This window comes from Paramisgurnus dabryanus, chromosome 20, assembly GCF_030506205.2.
Source record: "Paramisgurnus dabryanus chromosome 20, PD_genome_1.1, whole genome shotgun sequence".
NCBI lineage: Eukaryota > Metazoa > Chordata > Actinopteri > Cypriniformes > Cobitidae > Paramisgurnus > Paramisgurnus dabryanus.
The window spans coordinates 4,320,644-4,346,736 of record NC_133356.1 but is presented as its reverse complement, the minus strand read 5'-3'; the positions used below and the strand labels follow the sequence as shown (position 1 = coordinate 4,346,736).

The 26,093-nt window shown below is 37.4% G+C and overlaps 1 protein-coding gene and 1 non-coding gene across 3 annotated transcripts in view; one reads left to right on the top strand and one right to left on the bottom strand.

The window, feature by feature from the left end:
• The window catches only part of ide (insulin-degrading enzyme), a 34,211-nt gene extending 9,249 nt beyond the window's left edge, over nt 1-24,962 (bottom strand). Inside the window, exons 1-17 of one of the 2 annotated variants that reach the window (XM_065296080.1) lie at nt 24,891-24,962; nt 24,604-24,744; nt 23,872-24,056; nt 21,430-21,637; nt 18,863-19,032; nt 16,165-16,287; nt 15,683-15,795; nt 13,059-13,221; nt 12,853-12,945; nt 12,685-12,776; nt 11,598-11,678; nt 10,166-10,269; nt 7,432-7,534; nt 7,203-7,325; nt 7,029-7,111; nt 4,543-4,687; nt 3,482-3,592 (exon numbers count right to left, since the gene is read on the bottom strand). In XM_065296080.1, coding sequence (XP_065152152.1) covers nt 3,482-3,592; nt 4,543-4,687; nt 7,029-7,111; nt 7,203-7,325; nt 7,432-7,534; nt 10,166-10,269; nt 11,598-11,678; nt 12,685-12,776; nt 12,853-12,945; nt 13,059-13,221; nt 15,683-15,795; nt 16,165-16,287; nt 18,863-19,032; nt 21,430-21,637; nt 23,872-24,056; nt 24,604-24,638 — 1,932 coding nt within the window. In that variant the 5' untranslated portion in view covers nt 24,639-24,744; nt 24,891-24,962. Of the gene's footprint in view, nt 1-3,481; nt 3,593-4,123; nt 4,269-4,542; nt 4,688-7,028; nt 7,112-7,202; nt 7,326-7,431; nt 7,535-10,165; nt 10,270-11,597; nt 11,679-12,684; nt 12,777-12,852; nt 12,946-13,058; nt 13,222-15,682; nt 15,796-16,164; nt 16,288-18,862; nt 19,033-21,429; nt 21,638-23,871; nt 24,057-24,603; nt 24,860-24,890 lie in introns of those variants that run through there. The other variant, XM_065296081.1, reaches the window with a different exon arrangement.
• A 504-nt stretch (nt 24,963-25,466) lies between these two features.
• Nucleotides 25,467-25,538, top strand: trnah-gug (transfer RNA histidin (anticodon GUG)). Its single transcript has one exon. It is a non-coding gene; the product is annotated as a tRNA-His (tRNA).
• Nucleotides 25,539-26,093: the final 555 nt, after the last annotated feature.

Below are 26,093 nucleotides of genomic sequence, written 5' to 3'. Positions count from 1 at the left end.
AATAATTTTACAAGCTATGGTTGTCTGTAATTGATGTTATACTTGTTTTTAAAATTACTGTTCTTTAATTTATACAGGGCTCAAAATTAACTTTTTTATTTGGTAGCACTGGTGCTCCCAACTTTAAAGAGTTAGGAGCACCAGCAAAAATTTAGGCGCACTCATCCAAAAATTATGAAGCACCACAACTACAATGTATTATAAAGTGAATAGATTTATTTTATAAAAAATTAAACACCACAACTGGGCTTTACACATCCTATGGCCAAGATTTGAAATTTGTTATTTTTGCTGCATAGATTACTAAAATAATACCCAAATGCTGTTTAAATAATATAGCAGCAATAATAATTTAACAATTACAGGAAACACAAATATGATTACAATAGAAAATCTAGCAAACACGTAAAACACTGATTGAAGGTGACATTACAAAAGTGACCCTAATATAGAAGGCTAATATATATTGGTATTGATAACTGCATTACCAGGATGATATTTCAACTAAATAGGCAATGTTTTTAACAACATACCATCAGCATTGTCGTGTTCCACCTCAACATGGAATACAAGGATGTCTGTCGGATGTCCCTGAAGCAGGATGCGCACATACATCATTAAACACTATTTGATAGACAGGTCGGTGTCTCCATCAATAATGAACACATTTGTCACGACAATTCTTGTGTTTTTGGCACTTTCGCCATGTTTAACCAAGGTCTCGCGCTTAAAATGTGTGGATTCCGCCACCAACGCCGTTTTACCTGCAACCTCCGTTTCACAGGATTTACAGTAAACACAGTAACATCGAGTCATTTTCATAACAGAGCCACTCGTGATCTTTAAGCCACTCTCTCCGAAAGGTTTAACGTTAAGCCTTATTTTCCGGTGGTGAAGTTGCATTTAAATCCGGACCGTCGTTATGAATTAATACAGTAGTAACATTGGCTGTTGTCGCCTAGTTCTCAATCTCTTCATGCTCGCGGTTCGTTTTTTCACATTTTCGCGCTTTGCATACCAACGTAGCATGGCAACAAGGAATGATTGACATTCATATTAGCCAATCTGCGCTCTTCATTAAACGCAAGAACTTAAAGGTGAATTGGTTATGTAATGTTGGAGAGAATGCTGAACCTGGAACAGCACACAACATACACAATCTAAATCTAGTCACACCACAACAAAAAAGGGGCAGTCGCACAAATGCTCCCAAATATATTTTAAGGTCGCACAGATTAAATTTTGGTCGCATATGCGACCAAAACAGTCGCAATTTCGAGCCCTGTTCTTAAAGGTATTGCGGAGGATTTTCTTTTTCCGGGTGGATAATCAAGACTATTGGTCCTCCTAGTTGTCAATCAGGAGTGTTGCGCAATTGCATTTTTTTAAAAAGTGGAGAAGGCGGTTCTTTTCTAAAATTCAAGAAAATCCTCAGCTACACCTTTAATGTTAAATTTGTTTGGGTACACTTTTTTCAGGATTATTATTTTAAATGACACAATGAAATTAACAAACAATCAGCATATGACACAAGGACGATTAAAAAATTTCTGGCAAATAGACAATGATTGGTTGTACCACTTGACAGTTTTTTGAATGGGGATACCAAAATGTTGTGGAAAACAAATCATTAAAATGTACTGAAATGTGGATCAATTAATATTGTTCCTGACTCAAAAATATGCATAACACACATTTTCAAAAGAATAAAAAAGGTTTTTAGGAGCTTGTTTTGTCATTGACCCATAGGCAGATACAGCTGAAGAAAGGGAACTATTTTAATATTTTTGGTTTTCTGCATAAATTGGTCATGTGAGCCGTGCCTGGCCAAAAAGATCTATAAGCAAAGGTGGAAGATATGGAAAGCGTATCTCAAAGACTTTAGATATTCATCCGTCCACAGTCAGACAATTTGTCTATAAAATGGAGATGATATGTTAATGTGGCAAACCCTCGATAGAACTGGAGGATCACTTTAAAATGCACAAAGCTGAATAAAGCTCAAAGAGGAAAAAAAGATTAATTGAAGCTGGTTAACATCTCCATTCATGAGTCAACCACACTTAGGGTTGCCAACTTTGTCCTAGTAAAGTTGAAAATGATTAAATCCTACAGATGCGTTTTAGGCAGGTCTGGATCAACGATCTCTTCAGAATTGAGACCAAACTTTGTAACTATGCCGATCTTATACAAACAGCTAAGTAACGGACTATATAAAAAAGCAAACATAAAATCGTATTATTTGACCCTCTTAAACGTGTACTGAATGTGCTGGGAATCTGTGATTGGATAAAAGGTGTCGTGATCAGCACTGCTGCTGCTTGTGGCACCGCAAGGACTGAAACTGGATGACATCAAAGTACCACGAGAGCATTTCGATTGTGGCTTCAGTAGGATTTCTCGAATCGCTCTCGTGGGATTTTAATGTTATCTGCCTATCGTTGTGGCGCCACATGAAGTCGAAGCCTGTTGTATCAGTCACTGGTTTGATCAAGCGTAGCAGACGCGGGACGTCCCGTACGGGACAAATAAATACAGTGGCAACCCTAACCACACTTAAAACATTGAACAGGCATGGTATGCAAGGCAGGGGTCTCCAACCTTTTTGTGAACAAGGACTACCACAATGTATAAAATAATCTGGAGGGCTACTTTTTAGATGTAGTCTACTTAAACCTTTTTTTGTTTGTTGTTGATTTTATTTTATTTTACTTGTTTATAGGTTTTATCATTGTTTAAAATGTTAACATGAATAAAAGAAGCCGATCGAATATAAAAAATATTGAAATAAATAAATATTAAAATTTAGGTTATTAATGGAATGTGCTTTGGCGGGCAAGTCACAGACTCTGTGTGGGCAACGTGGTGCCCACGGGCACAATGTTGGAGACCCGTGATGTACGGACACCACAAAGAAAGCCACTGCTCTCAAAAAAAATAATTTTTGCAGCATGCCCAAGTTTGGCAAAGACCACATTGACACTCCACAACACTACTGGGAAAAAATGGACAGATGAAACTACGGTAAATAAAATTGTTTTAAGAAGAACATGGGAAAACCAGAAAATTGAATTGGTTCACTTTTTTTGCAACTTTATCTGATGGTTTAGATCAGAGGTCTTCCAACATGGTGCCCGCGGCTTTTTTATGCATGTTAACATTTTAAACAATGATCCTTTAATAAATGATGGACATAAAAAAACAAGTCTACAAGTAAAACAAAAATGTTTTGATTAGACTATATAAAAGTAAAAGTAGCCCTCCAGATTATTTTATACATTGTGGTAGCCCTTCATCACAAAAATGCTGGAGATCTTTGGTTTAGATAGATTAAAATGGAAAATGTACTAAACATGATTAAAAACTAAATCCTAACTTATAGTTTAAAAGCATAATTAAATTCACCATAATACTTAAAAAAAATGAGAGGAAATGATTTGTAGAAATCTATCACAACATCTGATATGGGTTTCTGTCTTACCGCTTCCTTAATGATATCAAAGCGTCTCTCGTCGATCTCGAACGTGGCCATCTTCTCCATAATCTTCTTTAGCAGGATGTGCTGTTTGTCATTATAACCCTTCACTGACAACTGACACACAAAAAACACAGACAACAGTGAATTGCCTAATAAAAACAGAGACCCGAATGCTGATTGTACTCAAAAACAAATCTCTTCGTATCACATTTGACTCATAACAAAATGTCAATTCACAGAAGCTTCCCTAGACAAACACACAACATATCGCCACAGAAATCTTGAACACAAAGACAAACAGCAAGATTGCTCGAGTTGCACAAAGACAACCATCATGCAGTGAATGTGTATGTAGAAGTCGGAAGAAAGTGTTCAAACAGACATAGCATGCGTTTATTAATCACACAGCGATGGAGGAGATCACTTTAACGCGGTCCTGTCATCACAATCGACACAATCCGCTCTCGATGACTAACCTCAAGTTTGATGTTTACTAGGCTAGTTTAAGTTTCTCACCACCACTCAGCAAAAGCAGATTTAAACCAGGCAAAAGCAAACCTGCAAACTTCAAAGCCTCAAGCTCCACCCTCCTCCCAGAACCACACCTCTCTCGCAGAAAGGGGTGGGGCTAATCTCCATACTTACAAGGATGGCATTCATTGCTGAGGATATGTCATAGACCAACCCTGCCAGGCGGGCTGCATATGTATACTCTCTCAAATCATCCTTCAACAATCTGAGAAACAGGTATGTCATGTTGCAGTGCAGCGGGTCTGCATATAGGTAGCGACTACCAGCATGGAAAAAGGGGGGAAAACAAACAAATGGAGTGATGTTTGCATGATAAGTTTTTTTTTTAAACATGACAAAGATACTGGATTGAAAGGGACCACAGACAGAGTATGGATATGCAGCCTCAGCTCCGGCGCTAATCTACGCCTACAAACCGAAAGAATAAGAGGATCTGCTATGTAGAGACACAAACACAGGTATATTTCTGCGGGAAGTCGGACCGAGTTTCTCACACGAGGAGAATGTTGCGTGGCAGTGGCGAGAATACTTACATACATCCCATAGACGGTATTTTGGAGGTCATAGTTCAAGCCGGCTAGCTCGGCTGCATATGCATACTCGTTCAAGGAGTCCTTGAGCAGCTCAAGGTACAAATACGCCATGTTACAATGCAACGGGTCCACGTATGCAAATGGGCTGTGGAGAAAATACAAATGATGATTTCAATCAAAATTAAAGCTTTCAAACGTTTAATAGCATACAAAATAAAAGTTTGTGTTTGCATAATATGTGTGTGCATGTAATTATTATGTATATATATAAATACACAAACATTCATGGACATATTTAAGAAACATTTTATGTGTATATTTTATATAAATAAAACAAATTCTATAAATAAAAAAAATCTAAATTTATACATGTGTGTATTTGTAAATACATAATTACACATACAGTGCACACAAATTATGTAAACACAAACTTTAATTTTGTTTGAAAGCCTTAAACAAAATATCAAGAAATCCAGTTCACAATAAAACAATTTTTCCAATAACTAAAACAGCTGTAAATGTTTGCAGCCAATAGACGTTTCAGCATCATAAACAAGCGGCTTTCGTGGAAAACACCATCAACTTCTGGTAAACTCCGCGAATAAAAAATTACAATTTAAAGCAATTTATTTATATATAACAAGCAAAATAAACAACACATAGATTACCTAGGAAACCAAAACATTTGTTATTTTCAAGGAGGTATTTGTTTAGGAGTTCAGTTTCAGCAACTAGTCAGACCATTAAACAAGAAACAGAAACCGGAAGTAAAGTTCGGAGCAGACGCATAATCGCGTCACCGCACGTGCGCCTGATAAAACCGTCTATAGGCTGATACATCAGTATTGATGCAAACATTATGCACCCTTTATTAGTAAATTTAATACAATACGAAGACCTTTACAGTCTGACCATTTAGTCAATAAATCATTCGATTTAGCTATAAGTAAAAATCGAATTTAGTAGATACTTCGTTTTTTTATCCGATTAGCCGATTAAATCAAAATTTTCGATCAATCGATTATGAAAATAATCGTTAGTCGCAGCTCGAATTTAGTTTAAAAGTAATGCTTTCTAAAAGCAAATACAAAACGCAAACGTGTGAAAATGGTGCCCTCATGTGTATTAAAACATTCAGACATCACGTGGCATACATAAGTGTTTTTAGTCATTTTTGAAGACTTGCATGAACTGGGATCGTTTCAACAACAGAAGGCTGGGATGATTAGTCATGATTCATACCAATAATGCCAGTCTAATATCAATCCCAAAGGGGTGATTCTATCGAACTTAGACTTATCAGGTGTCATGAAACATTTTGATAAAAAAGTAAATGCAAAGTAAGAGTATCAAAATAAGAAGCATACAGTTACAAACATCTCTTCACGTACACGTTGTTTTTTCCACATGTACGGGGAAAATTTTCATTACTGCAACGTGTCCATGACTGGATTTGGGTTCTCTGACATGGAAAAATTTATAATTAAAAAATCTAAAAAATAAAAAGCTTCAGTGCATGTTATACTATAAACATTTACAGTAAAGAAACATGTGGTATTTGGTGATCATTGGTAAATGTAGAGACATTAATAAGGAATAAAAATGTGTCCAAAACCAATTTTTTCATCCTCCGCAACAATTTTTAATCATTGTTTAAGCCCTCAATGAACTTACATTTTAAAAAAAAATGTTTGAAGGGACATAATTAACGGTGACATTCAAGATGGCTACCAGGTAGCAGTTCTTATTTTTTCTTTCCAGATAAAAGTTAAATTTTGTTTGTCATAGTACCTAGTCAACTTTGTAGTTCTCATTACCGAAACATGAGTTTGTAAATGCATATATTTAATGTAATATCATGTTGCGGTAATGATAATTTTTGATAATCTAAAAAAAGTAAATAATTCTTTAGGAAATAATTTTTAAATCATCTAAAAATAATGGATATAGTAAGTTCAGACCTTAATCTTATATGTGCAAAAAAATGGCTTCAATTGCTTTTAAAAAAAATCTGACTCTGGACACTTTTTAAGTCTGGATTTCGTGATAATCATTCTATCAATCTTAAATTACTGTGAGTTTGAGTCGTTCATAACATGAATTTGACAAAGCAACAGTCGTCAAACAATCATTATACATAACCTTTATTAAATACCTGAAAAGGTTTGATGAACAGCGATATAAATATACTCATACGCATTTTGTGGAGCTGCGCATGTAAATTGTACTTCTTCAGGGGTGCATATTGAGTTTCTGCACGAGAGCGCCATCTGGCTTTTGGATACATTGTGAAGCATAGCAAACAGAATTGCACGATTTATTGTCCCAGCCGTTCGTTCGTTCGCTAAAACACTTCGACAATGTCAAATCTTCAGCAAGACCCTGGCTGAAATGTTGTGAAACAAGTATGTATTGCATTTATGGCACTATATACAAACACAAACTCAAAGTGATGACATTGATGGTGATAAACTCTGGGAACCTACCTGAAGAACTCAAAGTTTAAGCAAGCCTTGGGCAGGAAAAACTTGTCATCCTGTTTGAACCAAATTTTGCTCATTGCCGTGTTCTAGGAAAAGACACAAGAGAAAAACAGCTGGAAATGTGTTCAAAGTTTGAACTGAAGTCACTTTTGACCATTGACAAATAATCAAATATACCTTGATCAAAGTTGGGATGGAAGGGGGATCCTTTTCAAGAGGATAGATCTCAAAGTTGGTTGGAATAAATTCATTCTTCATTGGCAGTTTGAACTTTCCATTGAGGTCTGCGCCTTGCCATTTCTAAAACACGGTCATTAGACTCAGATTAGACACAAAAAACACTCAAAAGAAAAAACAAACAAACCCACTTAGTTAGAAATGCACTAAAAATATTAATAGATCTCACCTTAAGAGCCTCATCAGAAATGGCTTCCTGTTTATATTGAGTCCCATACCACTCTTCTGTCTTGTCAGTCTGTCCTTCAAATGATTTGGAGACAACAGCAACCCTAAAAAAAAGAAAAACATTCGATCAGATTACTTCATCAAACACACAATGACATCTCTCATAGAAGAAAATATGGGCCGTGCATCTCCAGACCTCAGTAAGTAGATTGGGCATTGTGGTCATGACGTCAATCAAAGAGTTTCCAGAAAGATGCTAAATATCAATGTTTTTTTCTGGAAGATTTAAATCAATAGAGGACTGTTGGTACAATGACCTGCTAAACCTGACTCACCTGCATCAATCAATTGCATAATAGAGCCTAAAATAGATTTCGTTTAAAAGCCTCAGCACCGTTTCCAAAATTAGTCCATCACACACTGCTAAAGATGTAATATAAAGCCCAGAGTATAGTCTGTTTTTTACGTGTAGGCAAACGTCCACGCATGGTCCAACACACAGCCTTGCAAAGTATAGTTTATTTGACAGACGTTCGACCAGGGCTACATACTATTTTCTTCTGTACGTGCATGCACAACCTATGCGTTCAAAGTACAAAAATCTGGCAGTGCACACAAATTATGGACGCCAGTTTCTTTCAATGAGGCATTTCTAAATCTGGTTGTCATAAACAACAAGTACCATCCACTCCAGTAACTGACGAGAGAAGGAAGACGTGAACAACATTGCTTCGCTCCCATTGGTAGTCGCTCCCGAAAATCGCTTATCATTTGCATAAGTTAATGGCTGGACACGTCTATCCGGTCACTGATGGTCACGTTCGCTCGTGTCACCGGAAGTCGCAAAGTTTTCATTGAAATAAATGAGATTGCATTGCTCTTCTACTGCCAGTCCCTAGTGGTCTTAAGGGGGTGTAAGACTAAAGCCCGATTTTTAGTCGTGCGTAGGTTCTACGCCATAGGTTATCCGTAGCCTGTGCGTAGTCTGACGCGCACCTCACAAAAATTTTAACAGTGCGTCAGATCTACGCGGGCCGCAAGCGCTGTGATTGGTCCACCAGAATCCCTCCCATCAGGTAAAAAAAAACTGCGTCATAGGTATTTCTGTTTGTGACGGTGAAAACAAAGATGAGCCAAGTTGAGGGGTGATTTAACTCAAACTGCATCAAAAGTAGTTGTTTATTTACTTCCATCATTGCTGCTCTTCTCAAATTATACACAACAAGTTGCTGTTTCTTCTTCGTTTGTGGGTTAACTTGCTAAACTTCTTCTTTGACGTTCGCGCTACTACAGTGGTAACACGCGTGGATACTGCCTACCAGCGGTCTGCGCGCGTGTTTGCACGTCGACGCAAAAGTATAAATGAAACCCGACGAGGAACCTACGCCGTAGGACCTACGCACGACTATAACGAGCCCTTTATGCTGCATTCACACCAGCCGCGGTAGAGCGCGAGTGATTTCAATGTTAAGTCAATGTTAAGACGCACTGATGCGCGTCTGGAGGTCTCGCGGCACGAATGAGGCGTGTCGCTCGGCAGACGTGATTTCGCATCGTTCGTGCGAATTGAGCGTTGCCACAGGAAATGCGCAAGTTGAAAATTTTGAACTTTGGCAGAAAAACACACTGCGTTAACCAATCAGGAGCTTGGTCTAGTAGTGACGTGATTACTGAAAGCGAGCATAGTCACAGAAGCCCCTCCCACGACGGGAATTTCCACGTGAATGTCTAGATAACTAGAATTTCACACGTGAATGAAGCAAGTAAACTCAAAATGTTCAAGCGGCAAACTAGACACGGTATACACGAATTTTGACGCCTCAAACGCGGCTGGTGTGAACCCACGGTAACAATGTGCTACAAAATAGCAAACGCTGAGACTAAAGGCCCAGGTATACTTTCTTTGCTTATTTTTTACTCATTATTTTAGTCAGTGATGTAATAATTTCTAAGTAATAAATTTGGAATGAGCTGGTATAATGACAATACAGGAAAACCCTACAAGCTCAGTGCTGGTATATCAGCGTTCCTTCTTCCCGAAACGGGTGACGGTCAAAAATTGAGATGCGGTCTGAACAGAGGGGCGCTGTGCTTTCAAAGCTGGAAAGGAAATTGAATTTGAAAAGCTTTTTCATATAAGTTAGAAGCTGAAATGGGATTCTTCCAACAAACACAGTAAGACGACACCATCTCAAAGCACTCTTCAAAAACCGATATAAAAGACTGTAACCAATTTGAGCCCCAAGCAGCGATACATGAAAGGCACCGATGTTTGCTTTCCAAACGTTCACATACGAAGCTCCTTCTGTGGCTCTTTGATGGATCAATGTAATCTTATCCCCAGGTGAAATGAAACGTCTTTCAGGTCAAAGGAGTTTATCCACAGCAATGGTTTTTGGTGCTGCCAATGAACTGCCAAAATACCATGACATAAGCTACGCACTGACACTTTCCCTCTTTTATTTCCAAAGCAATTCCACATCTACTACTTTCAGTTACTAAGCTTTGATTCAAAGGCCCACATACTTGGAAAATGTAAAAATTTTGTTCTTTTTGGCCCACCTTCTAAGAAAAATGAGGTGCAGAACTCACTGCAATAACTTTGGGGTGTTATGGGGGGGGATGGCCATGTTCAAAGTTGCAAGCACCATTACACTTATTCACGTGATTAAATAATAAAAAACTATTGGATGCATTACAGAAGTGCAAACCCTTGCATGTGCGTTTATGCTCACCTGACGTTCTCTGGTCTCAGTTTATCAAGCACCATCTCAATGAGATCAGGCCTGAACTCCTCCAGCAAGTATTCGGCAGCTAACACCTCCTCCAGCGGATAGTACTGACATACAGAGAAGAAGATTTCAGCGTTAGACACATAATCAGGGTGTGTTTGTTTATTATATCTGATCTCTTTCTAAAAATTTAAACTAACAAACATGTGCCTCGAGTAATAATTGGATAATGGGAGCAAAAATGTGTATTCATGTCTGTACCTTTAAATACAAATGAGCTACTGCTCCTCAATCCCGTACCAAAAATGTTTTAATTTAAAATGCATCGGATTTCGGTAAATAGTCTGAGATCATAATATCTAACTATTGAGACATGGAGGGCAGCATACAACTAAGGGTGGAAACTATGGTAATGCAGGACTGTCAGTCAGTGGTCATGGGTGAGGCTTTATCAGTGTGACATCACATTAACAAGAGATGTGTAATGGAGGAGTGGGTGGATTTTTTCATTGTAGATTGATTATGCTCACAAACTGCTAACACGCATTTATGCCCTAACTTGTCTCATTTTGCATAATAGGTGCCCTTTAACTTTTATCTCAGTGAATGTGGCCAAATACATTTATTTTTGGTTTACATAATAAAGGTGGAGGTGTTAAAAGTCTGTTAATAGTCAATTGATAGCTGCAAGAGTCAAATAATTATACAAGCATATAATATTAACTTGTCAATGGCGGGGAAAGAGTTCTCGTCATTTAAGAGATAACATTTGCATAAAAAAACTGCAATATCCATCTACCCAATTTATGAAAAAAAAATCCTGAAGCCAAAATGTTATTTACTCATTTAAAATTCCATGTAGGTTTGGATAATCATTCTGAATCTGAACTCTAACAAAATTCCTTCACAAAAATGCCATTATTTCAGCTTTTTGCTTAAAATAATATTTTAAAGGAAAATACCCATATTTAAGAATTTCTAAGCAGAAAAAAGATATAGATAGAATGTAATGTTTTTTACCCCATTTTGTTTGTTTCTTTGTTTGTTTGAAAGTAGAAGGTCCATTCTTTTATTTGATATATTTGTATATACTTATATATTTTTAGAAAAATATTTTCCTGGAAGGCATTTTGCGAAAATTACAAAAAATGTTGGTGGCCAACTTTACAATAAATGGCTGGAGGAGAATGAGTTAAACACAAGTTTTCATTACATTTGTAAGATACATAATGTGTGTTTTGTAGACAAATATTTTGTGTATTTTACATTTGAAAGTATATTACAATATTAATGTTGTTATAATCTGCGTGACCCATTTCTTTACTGATGATGCGATGGCAAAGGACTAGGGAGCATTGAATACAGCATAGGGACGCTGTCAATGGGAATGCCGCAATGGTGATAACCTATCAAGTCTATCATCATAGACACCTACGTGCAGTAATCCGGCCACTTTAGATGTGTATCCACGTGGACGCTCCTTATCCTTGAATCTAAATGCCACCGTGTTCAAATCCTGTCAATAAAAAGAGAAAAAGATCAATACTGTCCTTACCAAGACTGGATTTACACTGCAAATCTTGATGCCCAATTCCGATATTTTTTTTGCCGACCTGCTTACATCATCTTTTAAAAAGAGACTCGTATTCGATATCTGCATTTAAATTAAACACTTGGCAAAACAATTCAAGGTAGACAAACTGACCCAAACCACAGAGGAAGTAAAATGCCGCAATATGCAATGGACACAGACAAAATCATTATACAATATTAGAGGTTTATTTCCGTAGCAAGACATAAAACTTTAACATTACACCACTAAGAGGAGCTGCCGTCCTCCATTGCACTGCAAAGAAGAGTCATGTAATCCCTGGTGGTGTCCACCTGAGTTCATGTCATTTGTCAACATCGCATTTTTAATGACACACGACACTTAAGATGGGAATATCCGTTCGCTCCGCTTACATTGCGAATGCGAAAGTATGTATCCGATTTATTTCCACGTATGAATGAGGCCTAAAGCCGATCGGAGAAAATCGGAATCTAAGCGCTTTACCTGCTTAAAAAAAAATCAGAATTGAGTCACTTCAAACAGGAAGTGTAAATGCAGCCAAACGTGTCTTCTGGTTACATCATATCAGAGTTTGACTAGAATGTTTGAGATTAAACTCCATCCCCGTTATCATGAAAATATTCATAGCAAAAAAAGTTAAAATGACCAAGATGTTTACTGCCCGTCTGATGCATCAAATCACTTTTTTTTCCAATCTGGAAAGCTCCGATCTGACTGGTTCATTTTATATTAACTTTCGGGTAAAAGAACAGACAGGGTAGTTTTTATTTCACAGTGTGCTATCATTACCAAGATAACACAAACTAAATGGCTTCACATGCTAATCAGATGCCATCTTCCAGTTTAAGATGTTTGCTCTTCCAATGAAATCCAAACCTTTTGCCACTACGTCAGATGTCGGTCTACATGAGACTAGACTTTTCAAAGCTATTTTAACATTTGATCATACCTTACACTCCTGAAAGACCCATTCCTGAGGTCCCTCTGTCCGCAGCTTCTGAATATACTGGAACATGTGAAAAATGATGTCGTCCACATGCACTGGAGATACAAGAACAACAGCTCAAGACAGAAAAAAACACAGGCAAACACATACACACATCCTCAAGATCCTTACACAGTCCCTCTTCTGTCAGGTCCACATTAATAATAAAAAACATGAACCCTTTGGCTCCTTCTTTCTGACCTCCGACCAACGTGTTCACCCATCCTAAAGAGAAACAGAGCGAATGTGTGAACATGTATTAATTATATAACTAGATCATCATACATTTAATCATTTATAACTTTGATTGATTGTTTTTTACAGACCAATTCTCTCACCTTTAGATTTGAGCTCAGACAAAAGACTTCCTGGACCTTCATGTCCAATCAGATGGCCTAAATAATGACCGGGGTTTGACTTGTAGTACTTCTGCAGGTCTGGGATGGGGAAGGTCACATACAGGTTTCTTATGTCCTTAATAGGCACGACTTTATAAAATTGCTGTGGATAGACAGGATGGAAAATATTACAAACCAAAGAGAATACAGGAGCCCTTTTAAACTCCCTTCACACAAAACGTTGAGGCTAGATAATTGCAATAAATTACTAGAGTTCGGTATTAACGCAAACACGTCCTGGGGACATAGCATGTGCCATAGAATGTGCCATGTATCAAAAGGCAGAACAATGCCATTATGGGTGTGTCATAGATGATGCATGTGTCATCGCAATGACATTATTATTGTGCAACTCTTTGACACAGGACTTTAAATCCAGATCAACATTCAAAAAAAGTCTGCAAACTGGAATGAACTCACTATCTGTGCTGAGATCAAGCAGAGTTCGCCAGATTAATGGAGCGGTATGAAAAGCACAAGTTTATAATCGAATCAGAAAAAGGCATGCGCATTGTTTCTCAAGAGGAATCGCAGGTCATACGCAAACCTAAGACACTGTAAAAAAATCCACCAAGTGCAAAATTGACCTATGGCTAAGCCACACCCCCTCCACTCACTCATACAAACAATCAACATTCGGTGATAGGCGCTATGGCAGCTGTCACAGAAGAAGACATTTCACAGGAGGCAATCGATGATTTTGGAGACAGAAAGACTATATCTCATCTCAAAGTCACCAAAAGAGCCTTAACTACGCATTGGAGGGTTATATTAATAATTTTATTGTTGAGGTCAATGAAAAGCTTCAACTCCACCCAAAAATTTACAGGTCACAGTGTAAACACGATAAACCGCATCTCGTTGCCATCATGATCAAATTAAATATGTACAGGTCTAAGTTGCATATGTTTCTAGGACAAGCGTTTTTACCATCTTTACCAAGAGTACCTCTCCGTTAGTTTGGTGTTACAGTATTTACATGAATCATTCAGCAGCACAACATTGCTATTACAAATAACATTTGTTATCTCAGTTATTTACAGATACGTTAATGAAGCTAAATTACATGATGTACAACGCAGCTAGAAGCTAACGCTTTCTAATGTTAGGCTAACGTTACGTTAGAGATGTTAAAGATAATGTTCAAATACGTTGTCTACTTAGCTTAGAACAGATGTAGACATACTTGTTTAATTTATCCACGTTTAGTTGGTGTTGTGGTCTACTGCATAACTTAATCCAGAGAAGACACTTAACGTTATCCTGGTTGAAATGTGGCTTGGGAAAGGTTAAAAAGTACACAACGTTGCCCAGCCTCTTGGGATACCTAGTGTCGGAGTTGCATGTACCCCATGCACACCGTTTGACTATTTTAAAGGGATAGTTCGGCCAAAAATGATATTAAACCCATGATTCACTGATCCCCAAGCTGTCTGAGTTGCATATGTCCATCGTTTTTCAGACCAACACATTTTCAGATATTTTAGAAAATGTTTTAGATCTTTCAGTTATTTAAATGTGAAGTTACGGTGTCCACGACCTTCAAGTCCAAAAAAAGTGCATCCATCCTTCTCAAATGAAATCCAAACGTCTCCAGGATGATAAACAAAGGTCTTCTGAGGGTAATCCGCACGGTGTTGTTGTAGAAATATCCATATTTAAAACTTTATTAACGAAAATAACTACCTTCCGGTAGCGCAGCCATCTTAGTCGCGTCCGCATTCAAGATCAAAGCTTTACGCAGCTTACGGAGGTTACTCTGCTGCTGCTCTGTGCCCCCACCCTCCGAATTTGTCATACGTCACTAAGAAAAGTGCGTACACTACGCTAATACTCTCTCCTGAATACAGAGGAGTCTAAGATGGCGGTGCTACCAGAAGGTAGTTATTTTCGTTAATAAAGTTTTAAATATAGATATTTCTACAACAACACAGCACGGATTACCCTCAGAAGACCTTTATTTATCATACTGGAGACGTTTGGATTTATTTTGCGAAGGATGGACGCACATTTTTTGGACTTGAAGGTCGTGGACCCCGTAACTTTTACTTTTTCTACATTTAATTAACTGAAAGATCTAAAACATTTTCTAAAATATCTGAAAATGTGTTTGTCTGAAAAACAATGGACATATGCAACTCGGACAGCTTGGGGGTGAGTAAATCATGGGTTTAATATCATTTTTGGCCGAACTATCCATTTAAAATGACAAGAAAAACATAAAAATGAATGAAAACTGACTAACTGCAATGCAATTCAATGGACGTGTAAGCAGAGAATGTCCAAGTGTATTGGGGCACGGCTTAGCCATAGGTCAATTACATAAGTCGCACCCTAATACCAGAACAAGTTTGAATTGCGGAAAATCACTGGCAGTGTAAATGAACCAAAATGATCCCAGGATAAATCCCACACATATTACCCATGTATTTACTGGAGTATTCCAAGACATATTGATTTCTCCAAAAACGGGTGCAAGGTGTAAAGAGAGGTTTTTAGGGTGTAGGATAACAAAAGTAGGGTTAGGATGTGAGTGTTTAAGGGTGTAGGGGTCAAGAGCTCACCCTCAAATGTTCTTCCTGAAAAGGGTGTGTGGGGAATTCTGGGACAGGCACGATCTTGTTTTCTACCTCTCCAAAAAGCTGCACAACCATAGACGTCAGGTCATCCAGCGTTTCTGGCAAAGGTGTGTCAAACACATATTTAAACTTTAAATTAAATAAACACAACAGAGAACAAGACAGCACTCATAAGACATTCAATCTCACACTAAGAGGGAAATAAAAAATCTAACATGTGTTGTGAAGGTCTCACAAACCATTAGCATTACTACTATTTGGCATTTATGGTGTAGTAGTGTTACAATTTTAATATTTTTTAATGTTTCAACACCAAGCACAGAATTGTATGCAAGACAAGGAAATTTCTCCAAGACTGTCCAGAGTAAAATTGCACATTGACCATCTTCATGGATTATCTGACATATGATACAACTACATCAAAGGTAATGTAGTTTTCACAGCTGTATTCATGACTGCTGACTGACCTCTGCCCAGCACACACAGTCCCATCAGGTTGGATGAGTAATAGGTGGAGTGAAACTTGAGTAGTTCCTCACGGATGTCAATGCCCTGTTGAGACGGCCTTGTCTCAAGGGTTAACTTATTGCCTGAAAAGACATTTAATTTACAGTCATTAGTGCTTAAAATGTATGTACGATAGATGTTTAACAACTTATAAGCACAGACAAACCTAATGCTGCGTTCACACCAGCTGCGGTAGAGGCGTCAAACCCGAGTGATTTCAATTTTAAGTCAATGTGAAGACTCGCATCGTTTAGCGCAACAGTCACGATTCCGCCTCATTCGCACGTCTAGGGCGAGTTGAAAAACTTGAACTTCGGTGTAAAAATGCGCCGCGTTAACCAATCAGGAGCTTGCTCTAGTAGTGACGTGATTACAGGAAGCGAGCAGAGTCGCAGAAGCAATTCCATGACGCGAATTCCGTGTGAATGTCTCAGTGACTAGAATTTCACGTGCAAATGACGCGAGTAAACTCAAACTGTTCAAGCGTCAAACTAGACGCGGTAGACGTGAAGTTGACGCCTCAAACGCAACTGGTGTGAACCCACAGTAACACATGTGGTCAATAAACCACAGAAAGCCATTTTGTTTTGATGGGGCTTCAACAATACTTAAAGGGATAGTTCACTCAAAAATAAAAATTGTGTTATCATTTACTTACCGTCAAGTTGTTACAAACTTAAAGTATAAATTTATTTATTCTGATGAACACAAAGATATTTTGAGCAATGTTTGTAACCAAACAGTTTTTAAGCAACATTGACTTCCATAGTATTTTTTTTCCCTACTATGGAAGTCAATGGTGCTCCTACTTGATTACACATGTGTTCAGCAGAACAAAGAAATTAATACATATTTGTAACAAATTGAGGAGTGAGTAAATTACAGTCAAGGACAAAAAAATAATAAACAGTGACGATAAAATCACACGGGGAATAAGTGTTAACGCTTCCCATTCACTTTCAATGGGTGACGTCATGAGTTGCCGAACTGAATTGTTGATCCGTCGGCGTCACGTCACTGCCGTTGCTCGCGGTAGAATTTGAATATATATCAACTTTTCAAGCGGCAACGTGTGCATCAGCCAATCTGGGGCCGGATTCACGAAAACATTCTTAAGACAAAAAATAAGAAAGTTCTTAAGATAAATTATAAGAAGTGCGTAAGAATGTTCCTAAGTGCAATTCTCAAACATTTCTTAAGAAGTTCTCAATTTTTTTCTTAAGAATATCTTAAAATTGTGTCTTAAGAATAAAATGACAAGCTTTTAAATGAATTAAGATACCCTGCTAATGAGGTAACAATACACTTATCCATTAATCTTTTGACTACCCTGCGATCATTAACGCAATACAAACGAGTGATGCATTAAGACTACTACAGGATGTTATTCGCTGTTGTAACAGAGGTCAGCTAGTATTAAGGTGATGCGGTGCGTAAATATAATTCCATAATGTCCCATTCGGTCCGTCATGCGGGTCGAGCGCTCTGGTTGTGCGTGCTTCACTCTCCGTGCTCACGGCTTCGTCTCCCGCGACACGCGTTCACGCGTCAAAAGATGGACGCGGAGGGTGAAGCATGTCCGCGGTTTCGGAGCCCTCGACTCACATGACGGAGCGATAACCGGTTCGCCTCCCGCTTAGAGCAACTTTTAGCTGTTAAGTAATTTTACAATGAATGTAGGCTATTACGGAGGAAGTTAAATGTTTAGTAATATTAATAACACTAATACTTATTTGTGTTTCATGACATATTACTGAGTAAGCCATTAAACTTCATTATATGAATGTGGAATTCCTCTTTAAACCAATCTATGTGAAGTAAACTGATTAAATTGCCATTTCAGACTACAAAATACAATGTCACATTTAAAACAATCACATTAACTTAAAACATAAAACATCTTTCATTTTGAGATTTAAGACTACTGTAAGGTTATCCTAACTTTAAGATGTTATTTAAGACAGTTTATTTTTCGAGAATTGGAATTCTTCTTAATTTTTTTCTTAAGAACATACTTAAGGAAAAAAATAAGAACTTTCTTAAGAAGCTTTTTTGAGAATACAAAATATTCTTAACTTTTTTCTTAAGCTTGAATTTAAGATAAAAATGGCAGTTAAGAAGATTTTTCTTCTTAAGAATGTTTTGTGAATCCGGCCCCAGATCGCCTAGGCTGAGCCAGCCAATTACGTTTATGGAAGACTGAAGCATGTATTGAGGCCACTGTGATTGGCTGTTGGCCACGCTTCAGACAAGCCTTCTGTCAAGCGTTAACGTTTTCGCCCCATGTGAATGTACCGTAAAGTACAAAATATTTTTGGGTGAACTATCCTTTTAAGCTTTCAAAAGGGGTGTGGTTTGAGCACCAATGAACACAGATGCATTAGGTACCATTCAATACTCTAACTGAATAAACATCTGATTTACTGAGAAAACAAGCCTTATATAACTCCAGGCCGCCACCATCTGGCTATTCTGGGCACCGATAAATCTCAAGGTAGATTAAGGTAAATCAATCTAGACATTATCCTCTGTGAAGGGCTGTGCTACAAGATAAAGTAGAGAGACTTTTATCGATCAAATAAATAGAGAGAAGACATAAACTAACTAAAATCTATAAAGAGGATATTATGACAAGAACAGGTGTAAACCTTATCATACCAGTGCCAAATTTACTAAAGGGGTGATTGGGGTTCCCAGTAGCTTTCTCCAGCTGAAACAGCCGCCAGGCGTCATTCATGACGTTCTTCTCGTGTTCAGAGTCCACTGCGTTCACCTCTCTGTCCTTACAGCTCTCGTCAAACAGAGGACAGAGAAAGAACTGAGCAAACCTGCGAGGAGAAATTCAAACAACATATGAAGCACAAGGGTGAAAGGTCTTTAACAATATTCAAATGTGTGGTTTAAAAACATTGTCTAGTGGGAGACCAGACGTTGCTTGAACCTACAGCTGTGGAATGATTTGCATGTTTAAGTTTTCGATTTTATATATTCAAATTAGCATATACGCTTTTGTCCAAGCTTAACTGCCATGCAAACGAAGATGGAGTTAATAGTGCTAAAGAATGCATTCAGAACAACGGAAGGCCAACCAGTACAAAAACTAGCACTGAATTATCAAATAAGGCCAAATTTGGTTTTGGCCAATATTAAAAAATGTTTTACCTTAGTTGCAAATTTATAGACAACATCCTACCGTTAAAATCCTATTGCAACAAAGGAAAAAATAAATAAAAAAAAACATGTTGTGGCTAACGTGACAAAAGAATAACACCATATAAAAAAAATTAATAAAACCTTCTGGATCTGTTGATTTTAAGGGGAACCGTGCAACACTATACACTTAACAAGGCCGAATACAGTGTATAGGAATAACGCAAAGGTTTGTGACGTCAATCATTGGGAGTAGGTATCTGTTGACCAATGAGAGCTTTAGAGGTGGGGTTTAGATTAGAAATACAAACTGCACTATTCTTATTTGATTTTAGACTTAAGGGCTGTTCACATTATAACGGTAACTATAAAAAAGATGTTTTTAAAAATAGTTCTATATTAAAGAGAAACACGAAGTTCACACCGCACCCAAAACGATGAAGATATAATGGACAACATTGTTGGGATCGGTTTCTGAGCATTTTTTTCTGACTAATTTTAAATAAACCATTAACAGCCAATCAAATCCATTTCAACTTCAAGTGCATGTGCATTTAAAAAGACAGATGACACTGCGGAGAAGCTCATTGCTGAGGTCTATAACATAAAATTAAAGGTAAATAAAAATAAAAGGAAATATGCAATATTTGTTAATGCCATTGAAGGTAAATGATTTGCGCGAGAACTTTGCCCCGCGAGCGAATTAGAATAAAGTTATCGTTTGGTGGTGGGGACGCTAATAGTTATTAGGGTTGCGGGGAAAAAAAAATATATCGATACAGCTAACTATTTTGATTTTTAGTGATACACCATAGTGTATCGATATTCAATCTCTACTACCGATATAAAAAACCTAAATTCTTCCGCCATTGCTGTAGTTGTCGCTGTCCAGTTGTCTGTCATATACGGCCAATGTCTCAGAAGTTAGCGGGAGTGAAAAAATGGCAGAAAATTTTAAAAACACCTGCAGCTTTCGTGTGGACACACTTTGGCTTTAAAAAAAAGAAAAAAAATCAGCTCTATTTTTTTTTGATAATTTTTGATAAAAAATAAGAAAAAGCATTGAAATGTATTGCAACATGCAACATATTGTATATGATCGTGAAACACTGTATTATGACCCATGTATTGCGATAAGTATCGTACCGCGAGGCCCTTGCCAACATCCATCCCTAATAGTTATCGCTATAATGTGAATGGGCTTAACCACCTACTTTTTTAACACCCATTCCAGTGCATTCATACCGCAATACCGCACGTGTGCATACCGCGGCATGAAACATTTGCATATCATGATATGCACATGTGCTGTATTAAGGTTGATTTGCGTAGAATGAGCAATTTAATTTTAATACTTCAAAAAGTAGTGTCCGGTCAAAGTTTTAGGTCTATGCAGATAATATAGTATCTGGCATGCGGATGTTAGTTGGGATATGCCTGCGTGTGCAACTGTGCATGATAGTGGTGATATTCATTATTTATATTTTTGTTTGTTTGTTTACATTTTTAAAAATGGCTGATTTGTTTTATGCAACAGTGAAACATGGCTGTTCACTTTCAAAAGTTGTTGTGATCCCTGAAATATGAAACATGTTGGTTATATAATTTTTAAAAATATATTTGAAAAGCATTTAAATTGATCATAGAAAAATAAATAATATAGAATATAGCATTATTTAGCATGCTATTGCATTCTCTTCAATTTCACACATTTGTGCTATTGTGCAAGCAGCACTCCAGTCAGACTTCCTTTTAAAAGCTAGCAATATTTTTTTATTACAATAAAGAGTCAAGTTGTTTAGATTAATCATGAAAGTTTCAATGAGCAGGTGGTGTTCTGGTCCACATTAGCATTTAGCGTATGGGGTAACGCTCTTGTATCCTAAAACAGAGCAACTTGATTCCTCCTAGACGTGTAACTCCACACCAAAAGACAGCGTGACACCTGAAGGACCGAAGACGGCCGCCCTTTGGTAAGTTCAAATATAGGGCTCTCATTGTTTCTCAGCAAGTAAAACAGGTCGGCATTGCAGATGACCGTTTAATAATTCAAACATTTTTTTTGGATTATTTACCTGTCCAATGCACCTTGCAGGTGCTCATGGGAAACATCAAAGTAGTAATTTGTGTGTTCTCCGCTGGTGAAGGCGTTGGAACTGCCAGCATGTTCGCTGAGGAATTGGCTGTACTCGTTCTCTTTGGGGTACTTTTCTGTGCCTAGAAACAGCATGTGCTCGCAAAAGTGAGCTAAACCTGAAATGTTTTCAGGATCTGACAGGGAACCTGCAGGACAAAAAGAAGATCAATAAAAATGCTGCTTGCTTTTGCACACACACAGAAAAAAAAAAAGAGACAAATAACTTGACAAACTTGCACGCCGAGTTGTCTGATAGTACAGGTTTAGACATATACAAGACGCTTATCAAATCCTTATATTTACACAAAGGTCAGTATGACGGTATGCTATTGTATTAGAAATAATGGCTGCACGGTATTAAAAGGGAATTAAAGTATGCACTAACTTGCAGGACATTGCAATGTTCGATAAGGCTGTGCAATTAATCGTTTTCAATGTTTGATTCAAACAACTACAAAAACAAAATAATCGTGGTAAAACAATTATTGTGCAATTAAAATATAAGTAACGTGCTGCTGGACCGATGTGTATGTAAGGCGCTTCGAAGGCACAACTGTTTTGACACGTGTAGCCTATTGTAAGACTTAATAAAATGTTGTAAAAAAAAAAAGAGCATTTATTTGTGCAAGAGCTGTATGTTCAACATCTCTTACTGACAACCTGCATTAGGATGGCAGCTGATGTAAATACAGTAAATATTTACTATAGCGTCTAAACAAACGGATCCTGTTTCACTGCAAAATAAAAATGACAGCGTGGACATTCAAGCCTAAAGATTGGATTTAAAAAAAATCAGAGTTGTGTACATTGACAAACAAAGCCAGATGGAGGAAGGGAACACAACAGACCTCATTTGGTTATTGTGTTCATGTTTGCAAATCTTTTTTTAAAGTGTGTAATAAAGATAATGACGAAACATTAGCTTTCCCCCTGACAAACACATCCGTACCATCAACCATTTCAACACAGAGATGGTACATCAAGTAGGGCCCTCAAAAGATTAATCGCGATTAATCGCATACAAAATAAAAGTTTGTTTTTGCATAATATATGTATAATTATTTTGTATATATAAAAAACACACACACACATGCATTTAAGAAACATATACATGTATTTATATACATTTAAAAAAACTATGTATATATACACACATGATAAACACACACAAATATATTATGCAAACACAAACTTTTTTGAATTTTGTATGCGATTAATCGCGATTAATCTTTTGACAGCCCTGCCATCAAGACAATTTTACGTGGACAATGACTGCTTACAGTTATATTATAAATTGATTTAGGGGCTGTCCACACGGAGACGCGTATCACTGTACACGTATAAATTTGTTATCGTATTGGCGTTTCATCCACATGGATCCGGCGTTTTAGGAGACTGAATCCTCTATTTTTTGAAACCGGGTCCTAAAGTGGATAAATCTGAAACCGACACCCTTGCGGTTTCGTCTGTACAGCCAATCCGTATATTTTGTGAAGCAAAAACGTCATCACATCACGTGTCGGAAGCGTCACACGTAACAGCAACAACAATAACGGCGAACTATGTGATTGTGTTCGTGCTACAGAAGCTACTAAAGCCTACTAGCTTTATTACAGCAAAATCTATTGCTTCTATGCAATTGTGGTGACCAACAAGCGATAATGGACAACACCATACGTTGGTTATGCGCATGCTCAAAGTCTTCTTCTCCGTGTATAGTGTATATCTTGTGGCAGAATTACAGCGCCCCATACTGGTCCGGCATATATACTACACCGCTTTCAGTGGTTTCTTGTTTACGGATTTTTTTTTTTAGAGCAAAAAAAAAAAAATGATCGGATAGGGAATGCACCGGCTTCGTGTGGACATAGCCTTAGTCGTTTGTGGCATCGGGTAACTATACCTACTAATCTGTGTTGACTAAATGGGTGTCTCGCCGGCAGTAGCTTAATTCAAATCTTAAATAAACTGCTTGCTTGAGCAAGTTTATTCTTGTTTTTCTTGAAAGCAGAATGAGACGTTTATAGGGTAATTCAAAAACTAAATTATTTAAAACTCTCATGGGCTTTTTTTAGTGTGCGCAACACACAGACGTTAAATTGGGACAAGGGTAACCGCCAAGGCCGTTTATGGAAGGTAGGAAGCGCGGGAGGTGATTGATAGACAGACAGACAAACTAAAACAGGCCGATCAATTCTGTTAAATGTGTTTCTTGATGGCCGATAATGGAGGCTTAGATGTCCTTCAGGTTAGTAATAAATAGCAAACATTTCATTGAGCAATAACTTTAGTGCACTGATATATGAAGCCTACATTCTGGAATGGGGAGAAGCATAAATTACAACTCATGATGAAGACAGACTCAAATTTTCCTTTATACCTATGTGGACGTCCAGTGCAGCGGATGATTTGTCAGTGGTGGGGTCACTGATCAAAACAGCTTTCAGGCCATTTGTGAACTCGAGTCCTCGATATTCTCGCTTGTCTTCTGGAGAGCGAATAATGTTACTCACAACCCTCTCCACAGCTGTATCACTCATTCTGACGGTCACTGTCGAGACACCTCTGAAAATATATAACAAATATACAGATTAACATGAGATTTGACTTATAACACACACACACACACACACACACACACGCATAACTAAAGCAAACAGCTGTTAGGTATATATATTTAGTTGAAAATATGAATTAGCTTGTATAGTTTAGTGATTTAGTATAGGTTCCGTCCATTATTTTGTGTACATGTAACGCTTCAAGCTTAAGTTCAGGTTCATATTAAGTTCACGGTTAGTACAACAGTCCATTAGTTAATTGCAGCGCATTTGGATTAGTGTTGGTTTGGTCCAATTAAAAGCGGCCGTCTTTCAGCGTCTTTGTGTTTGTTACATCGACTTACTGTTATATTTTTAGCTCCATAAACCCAAACGACGCCCAAATTTAAAAAATAAGAAAGACGATTTATTATCGAGTGTCGAAAGCGTCCCGCGATGAAGCTAGCTAAACGCGCGTGAACAGCACACGAGCCCGGCGCGAGCGTACCGAGCCGCCCGCACAGCAAACAAAGCACAACGATACACTTATTCAAAAGCACACGTTAAATACTTACCTAATACTTCGAAGAAAAACTGAGGGAAAATTCATAAAACCGTAGGATATATCTCTGTAAGTGCTTGCCGGTTAACACATTTCATCATACTTCATTGCTGGATAACAAAACTCTCATGAAGACGTCAGGGCGCCATGATTTCTGCAGACACGACCAATCAATTTCAGAATATGACAAATATACTTTTAGTTACATTTCGTTAATTTACATTCGATATAATTTTCGATTAACTTCACAATATATACATACAAATACAATGTTAGTATCTAAGAAAAACTTTTGTGTACCTTTCTGTTTTCCTAAAGTAGTTGGAATTGCTTAGTCACGCCTTACCTACGTCTGACATTACGAAACAGGCCACACCCACAGCTTTACTGGGGAGTATTTAAAGAAAACACGATTCCAGCTGTCAGTCGTTTTATCAATTGTTAAAATAAACGAACTAATAAAGTTTAAAAATGTCATCTTAAAACTCTCAACTGTTTATTTAATACTTTACTATTTTAATATCATTATCGTGGTTAAATCTATATACCATGAACACGATTTTATTGCATAACTTCTATGTCAGCTGACATTGAAGTAATTTAAAATTAAATGAAAAAATAGTTTATATTATTTTATATTCTATTTACAAATGTGAAGTCTGTGTGTTTTGTTTTGTAATTTGAACACTTTTTACTCTCCTATGCTTGGCACTTGATTTTAATTAATAAAAAAATAATACTTTTTTTAAATAGAAATATGCATATTGTAATGAAGCAGTAGAGAAAAATAACATGCGACAGAACCTTACTACCTGATTCATGTTTCATGATCAACTCTCGGAATTACGACGCTTAAACCCGTCCTCCAGATGGCTCGCCGTGATCGTATAGTGGTTAGTACTCTGCGTTGTGGCCGCAGCAACCCCGGTTCGAATCCGGGTCACGGCATTTTTTGAGTTAATCAAATCTGTACATGTTTAATTAGAAATAGAAGTTGAAGAAAACCCATGCAGATAGTATTTAATGTCTGCGTTTACATAAAGGAAATTAAAAAGTCGATATGAATCTCAGCTTTTTAAGTACCCCGGGATATTATTTGACACTTCGTAGGTTATACAATTTGGAACAATGATGTTTGTTTCAGAGAACTTAGAAATGTAATAGCCATAGCCGTGTACACTGCAAAATTTGGGGGGAGTAAACTGTATTTACGCAAAACAAAATCATACAGTTCCTAAATATTTCCACTAGGGAGTGGTATTGTAACTTTATATAGCTAAAGTTCTTAAAATAAGTCAAGCCACTCGACATCCGTATTTGCAGCGCCCCCGGGCGGCTATTTCAGTCATACAAGACAAAGTCTTATCTATTTGAATGGGGGGAAATAAATATCTTTAAATTCACCTGCTAAGGTCACAATAAAACAACAGTAATCAGATCAACAATTAAACCTGACATTAATTATACCGTTACGTTTAATTCTTAAGCTGCATATTACGCTAA